Consider the following 18795-nt stretch of genomic DNA (forward strand, 5'->3'; position numbering starts at 1 on the left):
TCGACAGTTCTACTTTGACAGTGTTATTAACTCGTACAAAGAATGGAAAGAAAATACTCAAAACGACAACTGTTGTCAAGGAAAAGGGTTCTACAACTGAAGTTGAAAACATCTCCTCAATTAACCGAAGACATGCTGAAGGTGTTGAAAGCATAGGATGTTAATTCTTCATATGTTTATAACCTTAGTTATTAATGTAGAGTTGCTCCACGAGTAAATGACGCGTATGTTTAAGCTACTACAAAAACAATTGATCGTTTGTCTATCACTTTTCATATAAATTATGCGGTAGGGATTCGAAATTGTCGCATAACGACTGAAACAGTGACACGAATCCAACTCGTTATAAGAGAAGCTTGACTGGATTGGATTTGAGCAGCTTTTGTTTACTTAACTGTCTCTTTGTCTTTTTGCTGTTATAAACATGGAATTGACGCCTAAATTACAATGCACACAAGTGAAAACAGTACTCATGTTGATGATTAATAGGTCACGATAAACTTTCACTCACCAGGTAGAGCGTTCATTCAACTGAAATCTTCTAACATACATCAGAGCCTTTTTGCAATGTATTGTTTGCAAAAAACAAGCCTTGATGTAACGAACTTTTGCCGATTAAACTCAATAGCGGGTGTTGATGCTGAATCTGTTTTTGTCTGTACCAATTCCCTCCAAAAGAGCGAGTTAGTTTTGGTTGAAGTACCTTCAGAAACATGCCATCCAGCTGCGTGTAATCGAAGTCGAATTGAGCCTGTGGAATGGAATCTACGAACACTAAGAGCAATTTATTCCATGCAGTCGATTCTTCCAGACCAATGGTTGAAAATAGATCAACTTCAATGTTTTGTGTGATGTTTTCAACCGGCAAAGCCCTTCCCCTGTGTAGTGGTACATCAATAAAGTACAAAACATCATCCCTAGAACAGAAATGGCGACACAACACGCGAATGGGACAACTCGATCGCACCTCTGCGCTACTTTACTTGTTCTAGGGAACAAAACAACAACACAACAAAAAAAAAACATCAACCACAAAACGGACAGAAACCTTTTCAAACACGGGAGCACCCGAGTTGATTGCATAATTGAATTTCTGTGTTGAATCGCGTACCCAGACCCATTAATTGAATGCCCGCCAAAAGACTTACCGCAGTGCATGCGTTCTAAATTTGCAAGTTCCTGCTCCTGCGTTCCACTGTTGGTCAAGCGATGTTTTACCGTACTTACCTGTTATAGGAAAAGAGTGGAAGAAAAAATTAAATTAAAATAACCATTAGTAAACTGTAAAAACAACTTTTTTTCAATTCATTGCAACATGTATTAAAGCCCTAAAAGGACAGTTTTTAACTGCTCAATTTGATTTTTTTTAATAAATTTAGGGGAAAGTTAAAGTTAAAATATACTTCAAAAATTACTTATAAACACAACGGAAAACCATAAATAAAGATAACAAACATGATTTCTTATCGGAACTAACAGCTCACACAAAAACAGTACATCTCACAAATTTGACAAAAATGTTCATCGAGAAATGTTGGTAGAAGAATCGTTTCGAACCAGGCTAGAGAGCGAGAGCCAGAGATAATTGATTAGATTTTTCTCCATCAGCAACGCTAGCGAAGCGTAAATCAATTTTTTACCGCATTAGCCCAACAGCATCATCAATTGCCGCTCGATCGAAGTCGCCGAAGCGCCGCACAAACAGACGCAAGATGCTGACGCGTAAGTGATCGACCATTCTGGGGAAAAACCCGGGAGTGGGGTCATGTTTCAAAAGTAAATGTCCCATTTACTCACTCACTCACTCACTCTACTCACAGGCACCTAACCCCAGACGCATCTTGGTGAAAGGAAGAATAAGGGGCTGATGCTTCAACTTCCTGAAATTTATTTCAAACGCTCCACAGTTCCTACCTAGTCCACCTGGCTAGGGTGGACATTCCATATCGGAGTTTTGGGGATTTTCATAAATTGTTGTTCCCACTGCGGAATTTACCCAATGCGGTGGTTGTAACTTTTCGCTCCCTAACCCCAAACACGACCGAAACCTTTCATCCCATCGTTGACCCCCAAACCCCCGGGGTGTGCCATTTTTAAAAGCCGCACCGATCGAGAGACCCTTTGCCCTTTGGCTGGAAACTAGAAAAGTGTATTTATTACGGTTACCTGATACCATTACACCGGAATTGGTACCGAAATTGCCAAAACAACATTTTATCCATTCCAATCTATCGAAAGCACGGGCCTTAGCCTTCCCGAACGCCGTGATCGGGGTGAATGTTTTAATTAACATCTCACCGTACCGGGCCCGCTAAATGAAGTTTCGGACGCATGTGTTGGCTGGGTCTCGGGTGGTTTGTTGGTGGCATGATATTATAAGATTGCTTCACATCCACAGATAGATCATGCAACTAAGTGGAAGCGACTAATAATGAGCTACCGGCGATTACACTGCCACTTGCTTCCACTTGCAAGTTCACCACTGTAAAGTCAATCAATTCTCATTAATTATTCTCCCCTGCTACCGGAGTTTACGAGCCGCAAGTAGCGCAAGTGATTAAAAGTGATTGGATCATCAAAATTAGGGATTTAAAAATTAAACCTGAGGACGTGATTTAACGCCGGACGGAAATGAGCGACACTATATTGCACCGCGGGCTCAGCAGAAGAATTTTGGATTGCCCGCGATGTTTCGCTTCGTATGATTAACAGAGGCTCGAGCGATCGTACCACCGTCACGGTGCTAATCACATTTACATTACTAAAGATTTCAATTTCCCTAAGAAATGTCTTGAGATTTTAATGCCCTTAGCCGCAGGGTACGCGTGTACGGTGAATTTCATTTGTAAGGATCAACTTAATTTCTGCACTCCCGGTGTTACGGGACATACTAAATATACCCCCCAACACACTCACACACACACACACACACACCTTGGATATGTAAGCGGAACGAATCAAAGGTGCTGACAGTTTTACGACCCGGGCATTAGCTGGCAACAAAACTCTGGCACCTTGTGTCGCGTGGCATATTATTAAAATTTACAGCTCTGGTCGCTGTACAATGCTACTTCGTTTATGTCACGCTGGTAGCCGACTGGTAAGTTTTGGGAATCAAACACACATACAAACAAGGCTTGCCATAAAAATAAAAACAAAACAACATGGTCTAAAAAATTCACAAAAACCCCTCCCAGCCCCAGAAACCCATATACAACGGGGCGTCAGTTTAAAAGTCAAGTTCTAACCTTCGTGACGTGAATTCTAGGCGCGAGAGCTCCAAGCAACACCAAAAACCGTCTTAGGAATTGCCTTGGTTCCCGGCCTATTGCCCACCATGATTTTTCGTGTTTCGGGCAGGGGGGACGTCGTAAAATGGGTACTTTAAAATCTGCTTAAATATGAATGTCAAATTTTCCAGCCCACCACCCAAAAACTTCACGCTCTCCTCCCTTCCGAATCTCTTGCCTGCGAACATGTTGCTGTTGTTACATCTGGGACTCTAGGCTCGCGCATAAAAACACAGCACAAGTCACAAGCGGCAAGAAACATTAGAAATACGCGGGTTGCGAACTCAATTGTAGATTTCGCCTGCTTGCCTGCTTAAGGCGAGAGAAAAATACAACAAAACGAAATTGTTTTATGCGCTTTTTTTACTTAGTAAATATTTGACAACTTCCGGTCGTTTGCTGAAATTCCAACGGAACGTTTGTAATCGTAAATTTCCGACACATTACTTGAGATGGTTGAAATGTGATTTTTTTTAGCTTCTGTCACATTGTGATGTTTGATTTTCTGCCGAAAATACAAAATTATACATCTTTACTAAAAGTGTTTAATGAAGATAGATTTCTATAAAGTAAATACGAATTAAATAAGGCTTTATATTTGTGTATTCTACCTTCCACTTCTCTTTTTCTTTCAATAATCATTATTTCTATTGTTTAATGTTGCAAAGGGTGTTCAAATATTAAATTAACGCTTGAAATCTACTCCACCCAAAAGAGGACTTCTGCACGTTTGTGCACCTTTTCATCATTTTTTTTTTTTTTCATTTGTACCAACCCATTTTGTACTGCTTTTGCTTCGTTTATTTTGACTTGACTTTTTTCCCCGTTCCATTGCACGTCTATAGTCATTCGCTCGAAAGAGCTTTTCCTTTTTGCACTTTCCCATAATTTTTATCTTAACTTTTTTTTGCTTTCCTTCTTTTTGCACGTTACCATTGAAACATACCCAGCCGGCTTTGTTAACACCCGCAGGGCAAACCGGTGCAATCGGTTTGGTCGTCACCAGCGCAACTGAGCGCGGTTCCACTAAACGTTCAAGCGTATGAAGCACGAGCTTCAACAAACTTTCCACCCACCTCCCCCTCCATCCTCATGCCACCCCCCACAAAAACCCCATCAACAACGGGTACCGGTTCAGGCGTAAAAGGATTGCGTAATTGTGCTCGGAAAAAGAGCCCGGAGTTGTTTATTTACCTTTGCTGCCCCCTGAAGCTCTGGACACATTGAAATCATTGTCACTTCCACGAAGCCGAAGCCACGATGCTTGGTTGGGCGAAGCCCTTGCTGCCGGTTTGGTGAAGGGAAGAAAAGGGGGAGGGGGATAAAAATCTTTTGCTCCCGTACTTGTAGATATTTAACCACACTATACCGCTACTACTACCCGTCAGATGCACACCTCGGCAAAAGCAATAACTTACAGAGTCCAAAAAAAGTAGTAAATAGAAGCAAAGCAACACCAAAAAAATAAAGGTAGAAGTGACGGAGCAGGAAATCGGCTTTACTCCAGCGCGCAAGATACACGCACACATACAAAGAAGAGGTGATCATAAAAACGGGGAAGCTATTAACATGAACAGGATCGCCTTGGCACCGTTCTTACCGATGAGTGAGATTCATTTTCCTGTGCACCCCCTCGCCCCAGACACACACACACACACTGAAAAGCGTCCATTTTTAATGAACAAAAGTAATGCAGTATAAAAAGTATCCGCTGGGTGAATAATTTATGATCGAAATAATTCATCCTTTCTGGCAAGAAACAAAAGAAAATTGTGTCAAAAAAATTGTAATTAAGAACTTAAGTATTTAAAAGTAGTTTAGTTGTAATTTTCTCCAACATTTCCACAAATTAGTGTTTTAAAATTGCAACCCTCAAACAGTTTGCGGTCGGCATGTTATGTATTGAAATTTATTTATTTTTCTACACCATTCCACAGCTACTATTTGTAGCGAGAAGCGTGTTTTATTTACAACGCCCCTGTGCAGAATCAATAAACTTTAACTGACTTAAAATGGTACCACTTTTCCAGCAATAAAGACAAGTGGACTCACTGCCTCACTGTCGAACATTGGAAAGAGTTACATTGGTATACAGATAAAATTAAAAATAAAACACATGCATTTTACAGGAAAACTGCAACACCACGCAGCTTTTGACGGGTTGTCAGTTTGTTGGTTTTGCGTTTTATATTGGCGGGTTTGCGTCCATTTCACGCTTCCCAACCCTCCCAACGGTCGCATCTCGCGTGCAGCTCATCGTAGGCATCGAGTACAATTTTCAAACCATGTGTATTTGTACACTATTCCTGCACCAAGAAGGCCCGGCCACTTTGTGTATTTATCAGTCATGTGTCAGTAGTGACGGCGAAACTAACGCTGGAAGCGTACAAAACCATTCCACCCACCATTAACACTTATGCTCCATATCTATTCGACCCCAAAAAGAGGGTCTACAAACACAGGGAAATGTGTGGCTGCTGATTGGCAAGCGAGTGAGCTAAGTGTTACGCTGGACAGCGCACACTTGAGGTCTAAACGGTTGGCGTGAAGTTGACAAGTCATGTATTTAATTTATCTCTCTACCACGTGTCCGTGTTTTGTTACTTTCCCAGCTCGCCCACTACCCACAGTGATGTGAACAGTGATGCCAACGCCATTTGGCCACTATCCGTGATGGTATTGTCTGTTGCAGTAAGCGTGTATCTCATGGGCCAGAACTTTGCCAGAACATGTTTTGCAAAACCCGGGTCGGGTTTTTGGTTCCAGGAAATGGCTGTTCACCGATAATTTACCGCCCAGCACTGTTTCTTGTGCGGTTGTCTGGTAAGAATATTCACCCAAAAGAATGACGTCCCGAAAGAGGTAACAACGATTCGAGGAACGAAAAGTTTATCGTCCAACGTTTGTCCTAAGCATGAAAATTGTAATGAAATGTAATTTTCAAGCATTAAACACCTTTAGTTGGGTGAGTGGCAGTAAGTTAACTTTTAAAGTTACCAAGAAACGCAATTTATCTGAGTGTTTGCAATATTGGAGATGCCTCTGGATGCGTATTGGTTGGTCAAACCAGTGAAGTTAACTTTATGCAATGTCTGTCACGATTTTGGCCTTTCGTTTTTATTTAAACCTTTGTTTTAAAAGGTGTCAAATTACCACGTTCACAATACTGGTGTTATATTGATAAAATCCGGGTGAAATGTACCAACCATACGTATCGAAGTTGTCGTTATTGACCTTTGCTAGTCTAGCCTTTGACCTGCCGGCTCTAGCGAAGGTTCGTTGAAATCAATTACTAAAATTCGTACTACTCTTGTCGAAAGGACTTTGAAGATCCAATCCCACCAAAGTCAGTGTATTGCAGTTTGGTACACTCCGTACTTGAACTTGAATCTATAGTCTAGAAACCTTCGTAACACTCCTCCCCTTGACATCCTTGGTTTAAGTTTCCTAGCCATCAATAGCTCTGCAAAAGATTTCGTAACTCACTGACACTGTTTTTACTGACAAACATTACTACAACACCTTGATCTATACAATCCTAAAATTCCACAATGTCTTTGGCCTTTGGAAAAATTATCATCGCTTTGACTTTCTTATTCCGTTGAAATCACTCAACAGCTAGCCCCAAAACTCGACCAAGACATTAGACAATATTAACAGTAGATAAGAACGTAGATTAATGCTAAAGTATTGATATATAATATTATAATACAAGAAAACACTATAAACTTAGAAGATCTTGGCCTTTCATTTCTGGCTTTGATTGGGTTTATCAACCTGTAACAGGAAAATAAATTCCACGTACGAGGTAACAGTCCAGATGGAATTTTGATACCAGTACTTAGTGTCTTTGTTTTGTGTTAGTATATAAATGAAGATCGAGAAACGAGAAACTCGAGAAAATCGAGATCGAGAAACTTATATTCAAGATGCAATAATCAATGTCCAAAAATCGTCTTACTCATCGTCGTTCATCGTCTTACTAATAATCATGAGTATTAAAATATCTGCTTTCAAATCATGTATAATAATATTGCAAGCGATTCTTGAAGTAACTTCCTCTGCAAAACATCCTACATATTTTCTTTTTATTAAAGGATTCGCGAAATGCAAAAAAAAAGAATTCCAATTAAGAAAACCGTTTCGCTATTAAGTTTCACATTTAATATTCACATCGATCGAACGCAACGCATAAAAGCTGTTTGCTTCACCGAACGCCATATACGCACGCCACACACGCTGCAATGAACGTCCTTACGCCACTATATTCCGATATGTGCAATAAATAGTCTACACCTACCTCCATGAAGAAACGTGAACATGTTAACAATGAGCAAAGCTGGTAAAACCATACGCAGCGTTTTCCGCACGCCGTAGCATTTCCGCTTGCAGACGCTGCCAACCGACGGGCGGCCGTGGTTTGGCTGTTCCGGTGGCAGCTGCCGTGGCTGGTATTGCTGCCGCTGTTCGTTGTAATGTTGCTTGTCAGTAATGACGCTAACGCTATTATCGCCGTGGTAAACGCTTCCACGGCAAGTGTTGCTAGTTTGGCTGCAGTGTTCACTGCCACCCGGCGTACCGTTGCCTTCGACCACCGGACAGCACCGTCGCCGTGCTTTTCTTCGCCCGGCCCGTCGATACGGTGTGGGTGAGCTGCCGGTACAGGATGCCCACTGGCCGGTGGTGGCTGGCGATCGTTGACCATCGTGTTCGTGCGTTTCACCCGGCGCCGTATGGAACGGGGCAACACCGGTGGTGGCGGTGCTGGTGTCGGATGCGAGATTGCGCTGGGTTGCGGGTGGCGTTTCGCGCTGTACCGGCCCAATCCACGTCCAGGGCGATGCCAGCGACAGCAGGCTGGCCAGCAAAATTCGTACAAACAGGGGCAGCTCCGTGCGCTCCGTAGTGCCCCGACGTGCCACGCTACTACCGGTTTCGCTAGTCTTATGATTATGGTATTCGTTATCAAAATTATTACTCTTATCAAACGTACGTAGGTCTTCAGTGTTCTTTGATTGGAAGCATTCATGGTTAAATTGTTTACACTTAGTGGGGCACCGGATGGCGGCGGTACGCTGCGTTGCCACCGGATTCGTTGACCGGGCGCTGGTGAGGGTGGAAGGTGAGGAGGCGGCTGCCAACCCCGGCGAACGGATGGTAGCGCACCCGTAACGAGCACCGGTCGTATGCGCCGCCGCCCGGTTCGGATGTGTACGACGAGCGGTTTCGCATCGGATCGGCCGAACGGGGCCTGTGTTAACTGCGTGTGGTGGAGCAACAGCAGCAGCAGCAGCAACAGTTCCGGGTGCAGCTGCAGCTGCATCGATAAAAAAGTGGCTCGAAAAAGACGGCTTCGATAGACGGGTGGCAGGGAAAGGCATCCGGCGGCGGTAACCGGGAGCGGCTTCTCTACCGGCGGGAACGAACCGTGGCGCGCTTCGTTTCCAGCGGTGCCGCAACGGGGCGGACGCGCCCCGCAGCTTCCGTATCCGGGGGCACCATGGTCGCCGGGCCAGGACCGTTGTCCTCGCTTTTCGCCGCTCGTTAAACTCACCCCTGGCGATACGGTCCAGCTTGGAGCGGCTGCGGTTGAGCGTGCTGCGGCAGCGGAAGTCGCGGTGCGCGGGCTGTGTGCTAGCGTGTTGGAACGGGCATGTCCTCTCGATGAATGATACTGCTGAGGCCATGCTGTGCCCTGTGGATGAATCGGTAAAAAAAACATCAACACATTCTTACATTAATTATTGTTTCATCTTTTTAACGATCAATTTAAATAAAATGGAATAAAAATGCAGTTTCGGGGAATTTCTTGGGTTCACATCTTTAAGCATAAAATGGCAATGACATATTCTGGCTTAAGATCGCCTGATAACGGATACGTCATACGCTTCGGTCAATTTTCGCCATCCATTTCGATGCAAAGTGATTCGATTTTGCACCAAATTATCGTGTCAAATTTCTGAAATTATTGCACCTTACAAACATGTTACCTAGCCTTTTCTATTTCTCCTTTTCTGCACAAAACCGCGAGAATCATTAGTCTTTTTTAGTGACATTTCGAATAGCCGAATTGGGACTGTTCTTGAACTTTACCGATTATGTTATTGTCGAAGGATCGCTCCTTTTCTTGCCGTAGGTTTCAAACTTTTAAGCGATCCAACAGTAGAACGTTTATGGATTTTGACTGAAAGTGTACAAAATTGTCCGAAGAACAATTTCTCATCCTGAGTTTTTAGAACGGTGTTTAATACACCCTTTCTTGTATTTAAAAAGTATTTTAAATAAAATCCCAGTCATCCTTTTTCATTCTTCAGGGAGTTAGTCCCTTCATCAAACGAACAAATATTTCGCTTTAAAGGGCGTTAGCTTGTTACATAACAAACAACTGTTGGTCGACAATGTTGGTTTGAGCTTTCGAAAAGAATCGTTCAAACCGCAAAAAAGCTCGCTCCAAATTTTCATTCGTCTTCCGAAAGCACACCCAAACAACACTTTCAATCGAATCGCTTAACGGAACATTTTCGAACTGCTCGACTGCTCGAATCATTTGTACGAGGTTAAAGGAGCTTTTATCGCCATTTGGTTCCAGCCTTAGCACGAGCTTCAACCTTGTTATACAGTCAAACTGTTATACCATCACTATTTACACCCATTTCTCATCTCACCTTCAAGCATCCATATTGCATCTCATCTCTTCACCATGAGCATACAAACGCTCACTCTCGGACGATCCTTCTACACGCACGCACACAAGCAATACGGAAGAGAATCTTCTCGTCGTCAATGTAACAAACAAACACGATACAGAAAGCCCATTTTCCGCGGTCGGTTCTCTCTCTCCCTAGCTATCTCTCTCTCTCTCGTTGCTGCTCAAGATTCACTCCCAAGTGGTGTAATCTCTCGGTAAACCGACTCGCCCAGTTGTGACAAAATAGAAGTACACTTACATAATCATAATAATGGAGTAAAGTGTGTAAACAAACTTTATGTGGGATTTTCCTTGATTTTGCTCGGACCGAGACGGTCCTGCTTTTTCACGCCCAACCCATCATCATTACCGTATTGATTCTCTTTCCACATGCACACACATACACGCCCCAAACCATGTCAGTGCCACAGCCTACTTCTACGTTCGGCCGGTTTAAGAGGGCTAAGTGGGCTAGTGGGTGTGAGGGCAGAAGGAACATAAGAAGGCAACCATCTCTTCAGCGAAAGGCTGAGCATCCGTATCTTATCCTGTATCGTTTTACCTATTTCCGGTTCAGTTGAATGATGATTTGATGAGGTAAACGATGAGCAGTTGATCCGGCAAGGATGCTCCAAAAAAGGTTTTTGCTCTCAGACCCCCCCCCCCCCCTCCCCTTCGTTTTACCATCCGAAGCCGGATGGATAGACACGTTGGCGTTGTCGTCATGGTTGTTTATCGTAAAACACTTACATTATCGCACGATATCGGTCTTTGCTGAAGGGGTTCATCGAGTGAAATTTCCACCGACAGGCCAAACACCCCATGCCGCACTGCTCGGTAGCCGAATTTGTCAAGGGTTATTCAGATCAACGGCCCATGTCAAGGGGAGATTACGCGGAAAATCGGGAAACTTCGGCCAAGCTTATCGAGCTTAGCGCCCTTACAGCCATGCATCTGTCAATGCGTAGCCAGGCGAAGCAATTGGTGCAAATATTGGGTGTAATAAAGCAGCATGTAACCACAATAATTCACTTCTTCTTTATAGCTCGATTAACATTTCGATTACCGCTTTATTCTTAGTGTTTCCTACTACAGTCTTTAAATCTTTTTCAAATATTTTACTCCATTTAATACAACAGAAAAGACTTATTAACTTTATAAATTCTTCTAACAAACTACACAAGGAACACGTCAGCTGCAGTATGACGTAACCATTCGTCTAATCAAATCTCGAGAAAGAGAATTATACCGTCTAGCCTCATCAATATTCCATCGATAACTTCGCGAAACATGTCAACGCATCGTAAGCCTTTTTCTTCCCTTTTTTTATGCTTACAGCATGGATGTGATCGGATTAGAGCGAAGTCGATTTGCTAGCAAAATTGTAATTTCTTGCTAATGACAGCAAATCATTCAACATCACCCAAAAAGATTCAACGCTGACCTCGCGTACCATACCAGTGCCCATGACCTTACCCTCACTTTCAAAAAAAAAAACACCACTTCACGGACCATCTGCACTTCCGCCTGAACTTCCGCGGGTTCAAAAACGGGATCCACCATTGCCTACGGTTTTTATCTCGATACATTAAAATGACATTAAAGGTATCGACCCCGTGCCGTCTAATGGTCTGTGCAGATTTTATTTTTATTTGGGTTTGGCTCCGTCCTATCTTCCACTGACTTCACGTTTGCGGTTGTCGCATCACATCGGCTATTCTTATACGTTTGTGCTGATTGTGCAAGATACCCGTACGGGAATGGTGGAATGTGTTTGGTCTTTTTTCGCTTATTTCCTTACAACCAAAACCATCCCGAACTGATGGAAAATCAGCATGTTGATGAAAGCAAAAAAAAAATCCGCCGGAATCACATCTTGTCGCGATTCACTTCCCAAAAGCGGACGAAGCTATAAAGCCTACCCATTATGGTAGCAAACGATCATGCCATGTCCATAGTATATCTTTCCTTCTCTTTCTCCCTCTCGCTTCCGGAACGAAACAATTTGTTCCAGGGAATTTCTATTATCTGTATCACTCCTCCGTAGTTTTTTTTATCTCCCTTCATTATTTACACTTACCATATCGTCCGTTTCAAATCGTTGATACAGCAACGCCTAGAAAATGATCGTGTCTAGAAACCTGCAACGAGAGACATAGAAAACATAAACATTATTAGCTAGTGCATTCAATGGAAGCAAGCTATAGAGTGCGATACACATTGGCGAGCTGAAATTCTATCGCTTTTAATCATCAATTGTTTCGCGCTAAATCGGCAAGTCTATTACAATCGAACTGACACATCCAATCAATTTTCGCTCAATCGAACACGTCACAGCCTAATACATAAACTGGGTGATGCAGCGCGTGCACAAATTGTTCTGATAACTTGTACGTGCGTCGTTCCCGTTTGTCTCGCCCTTGGGTACAAATTGATCAATCAATGTCGTCGCTCGTGACACTATATATCAATACAGATTGAACAAGGTATTTTTCAGAAAAACGCACCAAAAAAAGCTGTACATTTTTATTAATTTTATAACCCTTCGATGGAGACGCCTGGTTGTTTGTAGAAGATTGCTTATGGAGACGCCTGGTTGTTTATGATTCAAACGCATGGTTCTACATGGAGACGCCTGGTACTTTGTAGAACGATTGCGAATGCGAAAAATTATGCACAGTCAACACATTGTATAGCACGAAGTGTTATTACGATCGTTTTACGGAACCCAACTTAACAATCGGGCACATTTTCCACATCAATCGATATTAGCCTATGCTCGCTGGCGGATAATATTGTACATAATAAAATATCCCAAAAATTCCATAAATAATCCATCAGAGATTGAGCTAAGAACGTCATGACTATCATCATCATCTTTCAACCGCATTGTCGCCTCTTTTAGGTCGTCTTACCCACCGCACCGGCGACGAGTGAACGTTCACAGGGAAAATGAAATGAATTAAAATAATCGACTATAATTTGCATATTTTATTCATTCCACAAACGATACCATCATCAAATCCGGACAGCGAATCAAAACCATATCAAAGCCGCAACCTTCGCTCAATATGCTATTTATCGGGTGCGCTTGCCATGCAATAACTGCCAACGAAAGAATGAAAGATTCCCACAACGGGGAAGAGTGACAGAGAGCAATAGAAGCATTATTTGCTCATTTCCAATAATGGTTTGCACTCTGGTTTGTTTTATGGTGGTTTTTTTCTAGCTTCTATAAAGATCCTGTACCATTTTGCTATTCATTATGCTGCAACATTCGGTTCAATATAAACAAATATATATTTTATGAATTGTTTTTATCCACCAGTATAGCTTAATTAATGTTTATCCCTCACGTTTGGCCATGATCTGGATTTGGCAAAAAAAAACCTCCACAGCTATGTGCAAGAAGTGATGCCACACCTGTGACAACGTATTCAATAGTACTTTCTTCAAATAGATAGAGAAAAACTTTCATTAGTGAAATTGTACAACTCTGCTCGGTGGGCTGATCCGTTCAAGCTCGTTTTAATTAATTCCAAAGCCGAAAACCGATTACCGATGCGATCAATCAAGATGCTTGGCAAATTCGAATGCTATCGTATAATGTGTGCGCCACTTGACCTAACTTCCAGCCAGCCAACCGAGGCGAAGAAGTTTGCACTACGTGAATCCCGGAAGGTTGGTGACGAAATGAATCGCTCGAATCGCCATTAAAATTCCACTCCATTACTATGGTAATTTTTCTCATTCCTTCGCAAGCGTCTGCTCGCGCCCATAATACAATCTCAGCCAGGAAACGGGGGGGCACTGGTAGGGTACAGGACATTGGCAAGTCGATCGAGTTTTATCGATTTGGTGTTAGAGAATAGATTTTAAGTTTGGCAATGGTAAATATAGACATGATCCGATTGCTTACAAGTTTTTTTTTTCGTTTCTTTCGGGTAGTTTCTGAGTTATAAACGAAATCCACCAATCGCTTATATTTGCTGAATCGTAATTTGATTGTAAGATATGGTTATTATTTCGAAAACTATCAACTCAAATAAAAAAAACAAATTTACTATTATTTTGATCTATGATTTGATATGTGCCGTTTAAGCAACCGAACAAGTATTAATTCATATCAGGTTATATCAAGCTGAAAGATTAGTTTTTATTGATTTTAAAAGGATTTATTTAATTTATTTAATTTATTTTATGTTATTTATTTTTATCTATTTTAAATAATATTCGAAATGTTAAAAGTTAAACAGAAAAATTAGTTATGCAATTTCTGTAATTAAGAAAGGTATTTAAGCACTGATTGTTTAAGAGATATACTACAGTGTGTAAAATAACTATAAAGCAATAAGGTTCTGTGAAAAAAATCTGGTTTCGTAAATTATTAGGTAAATGAAAAATTTTGATTATTAGCAAATTTTTGGAATTAGTATGTTTATGGAGTATTAGCATTTTAGAATACAGTTTAAAAGAAAATAACTACAAGAAAATAATTATTTATTGAGTCCAAATAAGTCAATTTTTCTATCCACTTTTTTCCATTTTTGTTTCAGTTTTGAATAATAAACTAACTGAGCTCTTAAAATTTCCAAATTCACCTACTCGGAAATTATCTTTATACACTCATACGGAGAAAGAATTTATCAACTTAAAAATTCTACTGCCTTTAACATGATACAAATATTTTTAAGCAAAAAAAAAACAACCTTCAACAAAGTTACAGTTTCCGTACCCATCCATGACTTGTATAGTACAATACACAAACATTTGCGACACCATTGAAACGGACCCGAAACCTCGGGGAACCAGCGTGAAAGGTACCACATACGGCATAATACAATCAGCGCCATTAACAATCCTTCTTGTCTCCGTCACAGACGCCATTCGTCCGATTCGTTTCTCGCTCGGTAACATGATTTAATAAACATCAAATACCGCTACATTACATTGTGCTTGGGATTGGGTAGATTAGCTGAATTCTTTCTGTATCGTCCGTCCGTCCGTCGCCCCTAGCACTTTCCCCCTGTTCACTGTACTATTCAGCTCAATTGAACGTTTTCAAAAGACGTTCGCAGCGCAGTTTGCCGAGAAGCCGAGATGCCCGGCATCGGCCTTCTGCCCCCGGTTGATGTGTGTATTGTCAAATTGCATCAAATTGTTCATCAAACGAATGGATACCGTGTATGGGATGGTGTATCATTGAATCGCCACCCAACCGGACACTTCTTCCCCGCCCGCATTCCATTCGACCCGCATTCCGCACCGACACTGCCAAGGTGCCTTCCTTAGCAGGAAGCTCGTATGACGTCTTTTGCCTTGCGCCGATCACCGAACGCACGGAGTCGCGGTACGGAGGAAAAACAAATCCATCAACGAAATGATGATGGACAACCGGCGGATTAGTGTTATCACACTGGTAGCAGGGGGCCAGTGCCATCCGAATCTGCCTCTGTCTCTCTCTCTCTCTCTCTCTCTCTCTCTCTCTCTCTCTCTCTTTCCCCGGAATCGAAAGCGTTTGCTGTGTCCTAGCTAGTTATTGAATTTGATGGTGAAACTGATTAAGAACATACTGTGCGCCATTCTTCTAGCCACACACTGTTCACATATTTGAAGAAGATGGTTAAAATAGAAAGAATAAGAGAAATAGAAAAGAAAAAGAGCATTTCAATATTTTTAAAAAGAATTCTTAAATAAATAAAAATAAATATAAATAACATAAGTGGTAATACAAATTCGTCATTAATTCTGTTATTAAAGAAAACTTATTAAAATCATCCCATTTTTTTAAATCAATTCGAAATTGTGTAACAAACTCTATAAATCTTTTACGTATAAATCATTAGTTTAAATTCAAAACAACAAGCAAAATAGCAAAGTTAAATAGATCGGTCATTGCATAAATATTATAAACTGCGCTCTAGAAACCACTCTAGACCGATGCAACCAAAACAATTAGTTTGTGCGTTGCTCTATTCCCATGGTTTTTTGGGACAATGTGTCCTACTTCCACCGTACCGTGGAAAACATATTCATTTATGACAAAGCTTCTTCATCATCCATATCCGCCTTTTGTAAGCAACAGAATTCGAGATTAAGTTTCACAATTCAACGCGAACGTTCATAAATAATGTATACAGCTATTCGTGGATGCTTCTACTTACCCCATTGCTAACGTATGGGCACTATCCGTAACATTTCGGTCAGTGCTGTAAATCTGCCACAGATTCGGATGACTCGGATGGACACGGAAACCGGCGTTGACAAATAATTCGCCCCAGAAAAATTAGAGAAAAGCAAGCCGCTATTCACACACGAACCACTTCACCAAAGCTCACCAACGTGTAACACGTACCAAACATTCACTAACTATGATCTTTTGCACGTTTGCCTCCGTTTTGCAAGAACTAATAATACACACACACTCCCACACACACACGTCGTGCAAACCGTTTTACAGCTCCAAAAACCTCAAGCTCCAGTGCAATTGCCAAACTAACCGCTTTGTGTTGCTGTGTGGTGCCTTTTTGCTTGGGTCACACTTGCGACCTTACGATGTTATACAATCCGGATTTCTTTTTTCAGTAGCAGGACACGAGAAAGCGTACAAACACCAGTACAGTGGCAGCGAGTGTTCAGACGGGGTTTCGCACGGTTCACTAACTAGCGTCACACGAACTTCTTAACCGTCGATCGTACAACATTGCTACGCAATCACACGCAGACACACGCACGAACACACTTCTGCCGCTTGTTTCCCGCTGCCGGCCCCGCTCACGGTCACTCTGTTTACGTCGATCGCTCGCACCCCAACCACGCATGTCAACCCCCTCTAACCGCGGTCGTAAAGGATACAGGGATTAATGTTGCCCGTCTGACCCGATCGACAACGACAGTTGGCAAAAACAAAAAAACGTTGATCGCCGGGTACGTATGGTTCGCCACCGTCAAGAGTCATACGACGATCGTGCACGGGTTGCCATCATGTTGCATCGCACACGGTTTTTTGCAGCTACCACACACGGACACGATCGTTGATACTGATCGGGGTATGATTGATCACCACCGGTGAAGCTCCACCTTACACGAAACAATTGTGCACAGTGTTTTATCCCGTGTCACACACACACACACACACATTCAGCCTAAACACATGGACACACGCTTTCACTTTTCACTAGTATCTTGACTTTATTGCACTTTTTTTTTGGTTTCTCACTCTATATATCCAACCAGCGGGTGTATGGCGGATCCTGGCAATCCTGTACACAGTTCTGGTAACTGGCTTTTGTGTTTGCCCTTTTTCGGTGTCTCCTTCTGAGTTCTTGTGCGTGTTGCCGCTGGTGCCGCTATTGTTTGTGCCTCCGCCTCAGTTCATACTGCTGAAAGTTAGCCAATCATTATATATATATTTTTCCTTCACATACATAAACGATCTCTCTCACACATACATGTGCTCGTTATTCACATACACCAGAAAAATATTCTCTTTTTATTATACTTAAAATCACAATTCGCCAATTGTGCTTTTTTCCGCAAGTCATGATCTTGCCATACAATCTACTACAACTTCACCACTGGCTCCCAAACACCTTAGTTTTCGTTGCTATAAATTAATTTTCTTATGTACGTAAAACTTTCTCCATAGAGACGACGAATGCAAAGCAAAAATGAAAAAAAAATCCCCACAAGATTAGCAATATACCTGAAAAGATTTTCCTTAGCAATAGAAATAGAAGAGAACAATGGAGAGGGGTGAAAAGAGACAAAGCGACAAAAACAAAAAAATGGCACGGCACATGTCAGTATGCGTGAGTGAAGATAGCGCTGATAACGTTTGGGAAAAAAACATCGTCACTGATAACACGCACTCACACGAACGAGCTGCTTCTTGTGTCTGTGTGAGTGTGTGAGTTTTTTTTTCAAGTCGCGATACGCACAAATACATACCCACCGTTACTGAATAACCGTTTTGTCTGATAGAACGTGGGACTAATGCTCAGTTCCATATCTTTAACATCAATGAGCATGAAGGAGAGAAAAATTGCGAGAGTAACAGGGCAACATTTAAGTTTACCTCTTTCAAACTGATGTGTTTATCGTTTGCACACCAAAAATTACACACTTTCCCAAACGGCAATCCGATCACCGATCCGATAACCCACCAGCACACACACACTGATAAGCGCAAAAACAAAAACAAAAGAGAAAGAGCGTCCGTGTTAATACACGGAGTGGATCAAGTGAATTACTATAGTTAGGCATGTGTTTGAAAGTAAGAACAACAACCAAAAAAACAAAAGCTCACGCAATATCGCTCTCGACAGCAGTTACGACACGAAACGCAAAAAAAAATCCGCTCGCTATCACTATCAGCTTGAAGGAAATATATACATATATGGACAAACTGTAACTGCAAGTAACTATCGTCCTGACAGAGAGAAACCATAACGCAGTATAACGCGAACGAAACAGGCACACATACACAAGCGCGCAAACAGCCTTAACCTTAATCACACGCATAAAAGCAAGAGAACAAGCGCGAGAGAGTGAGAACGCGTCGAGTAAACACCAGTAATGCAATATACAGACGATACAAAACAACATCATCAGCTCGCCTTCTGGTGCTGCTGCTGCTGGTGCTGCTGCTGTAACTGTGTTAAAGCAGGGCGTCACCATGCAGACGTATGAGTTACGGTGAAAAGGTACCACCACCACACAGCAGCACAAATCCTTCGTACGCAGCGCAAATGTGATGATCAATTTACAGCACACTTCATTCATTATCCTGGTTAATTTGTTCCGATTTACCGAATT

At 41.9% G+C, this 18795-nt stretch overlaps 1 protein-coding gene across 18 annotated transcripts in view; it reads right to left on the reverse strand.

Annotated features, from left to right (window-relative positions):
* Positions 1-18795, reverse strand: part of LOC125763035 (cubilin) — a 91442-nt gene that overhangs the window by 60827 nt on the left and 11820 nt on the right. For 15 of the 18 annotated variants that reach the window (XR_007418298.1, XM_049425761.1, XM_049425763.1 and 12 more), the window contains exons 2-4: positions 16143-17360; positions 12059-12119; positions 7591-8985 (exon numbers count right to left, since the gene is read on the reverse strand). Coding sequence is in view for 17 of the 18 variants with exons in the window: in XM_049425761.1 (XP_049281718.1) it covers positions 7591-8977 (1387 nt within the window). In the remaining variant the exon portion in view is untranslated. Of the gene's footprint in view, positions 1-7590; positions 8986-12058; positions 12120-16142; positions 17361-18055; positions 18584-18795 lie in introns of those variants that run through there. The other 3 variants (XM_049425770.1, XM_049425765.1, XM_049425769.1) reach the window with 2 other exon arrangements.

The sequence above is a fragment of the Anopheles funestus genome, chromosome 2RL (genome assembly GCF_943734845.2).
Source record: "Anopheles funestus chromosome 2RL, idAnoFuneDA-416_04, whole genome shotgun sequence".
Lineage (NCBI taxonomy): Eukaryota > Metazoa > Arthropoda > Insecta > Diptera > Culicidae > Anopheles > Anopheles funestus.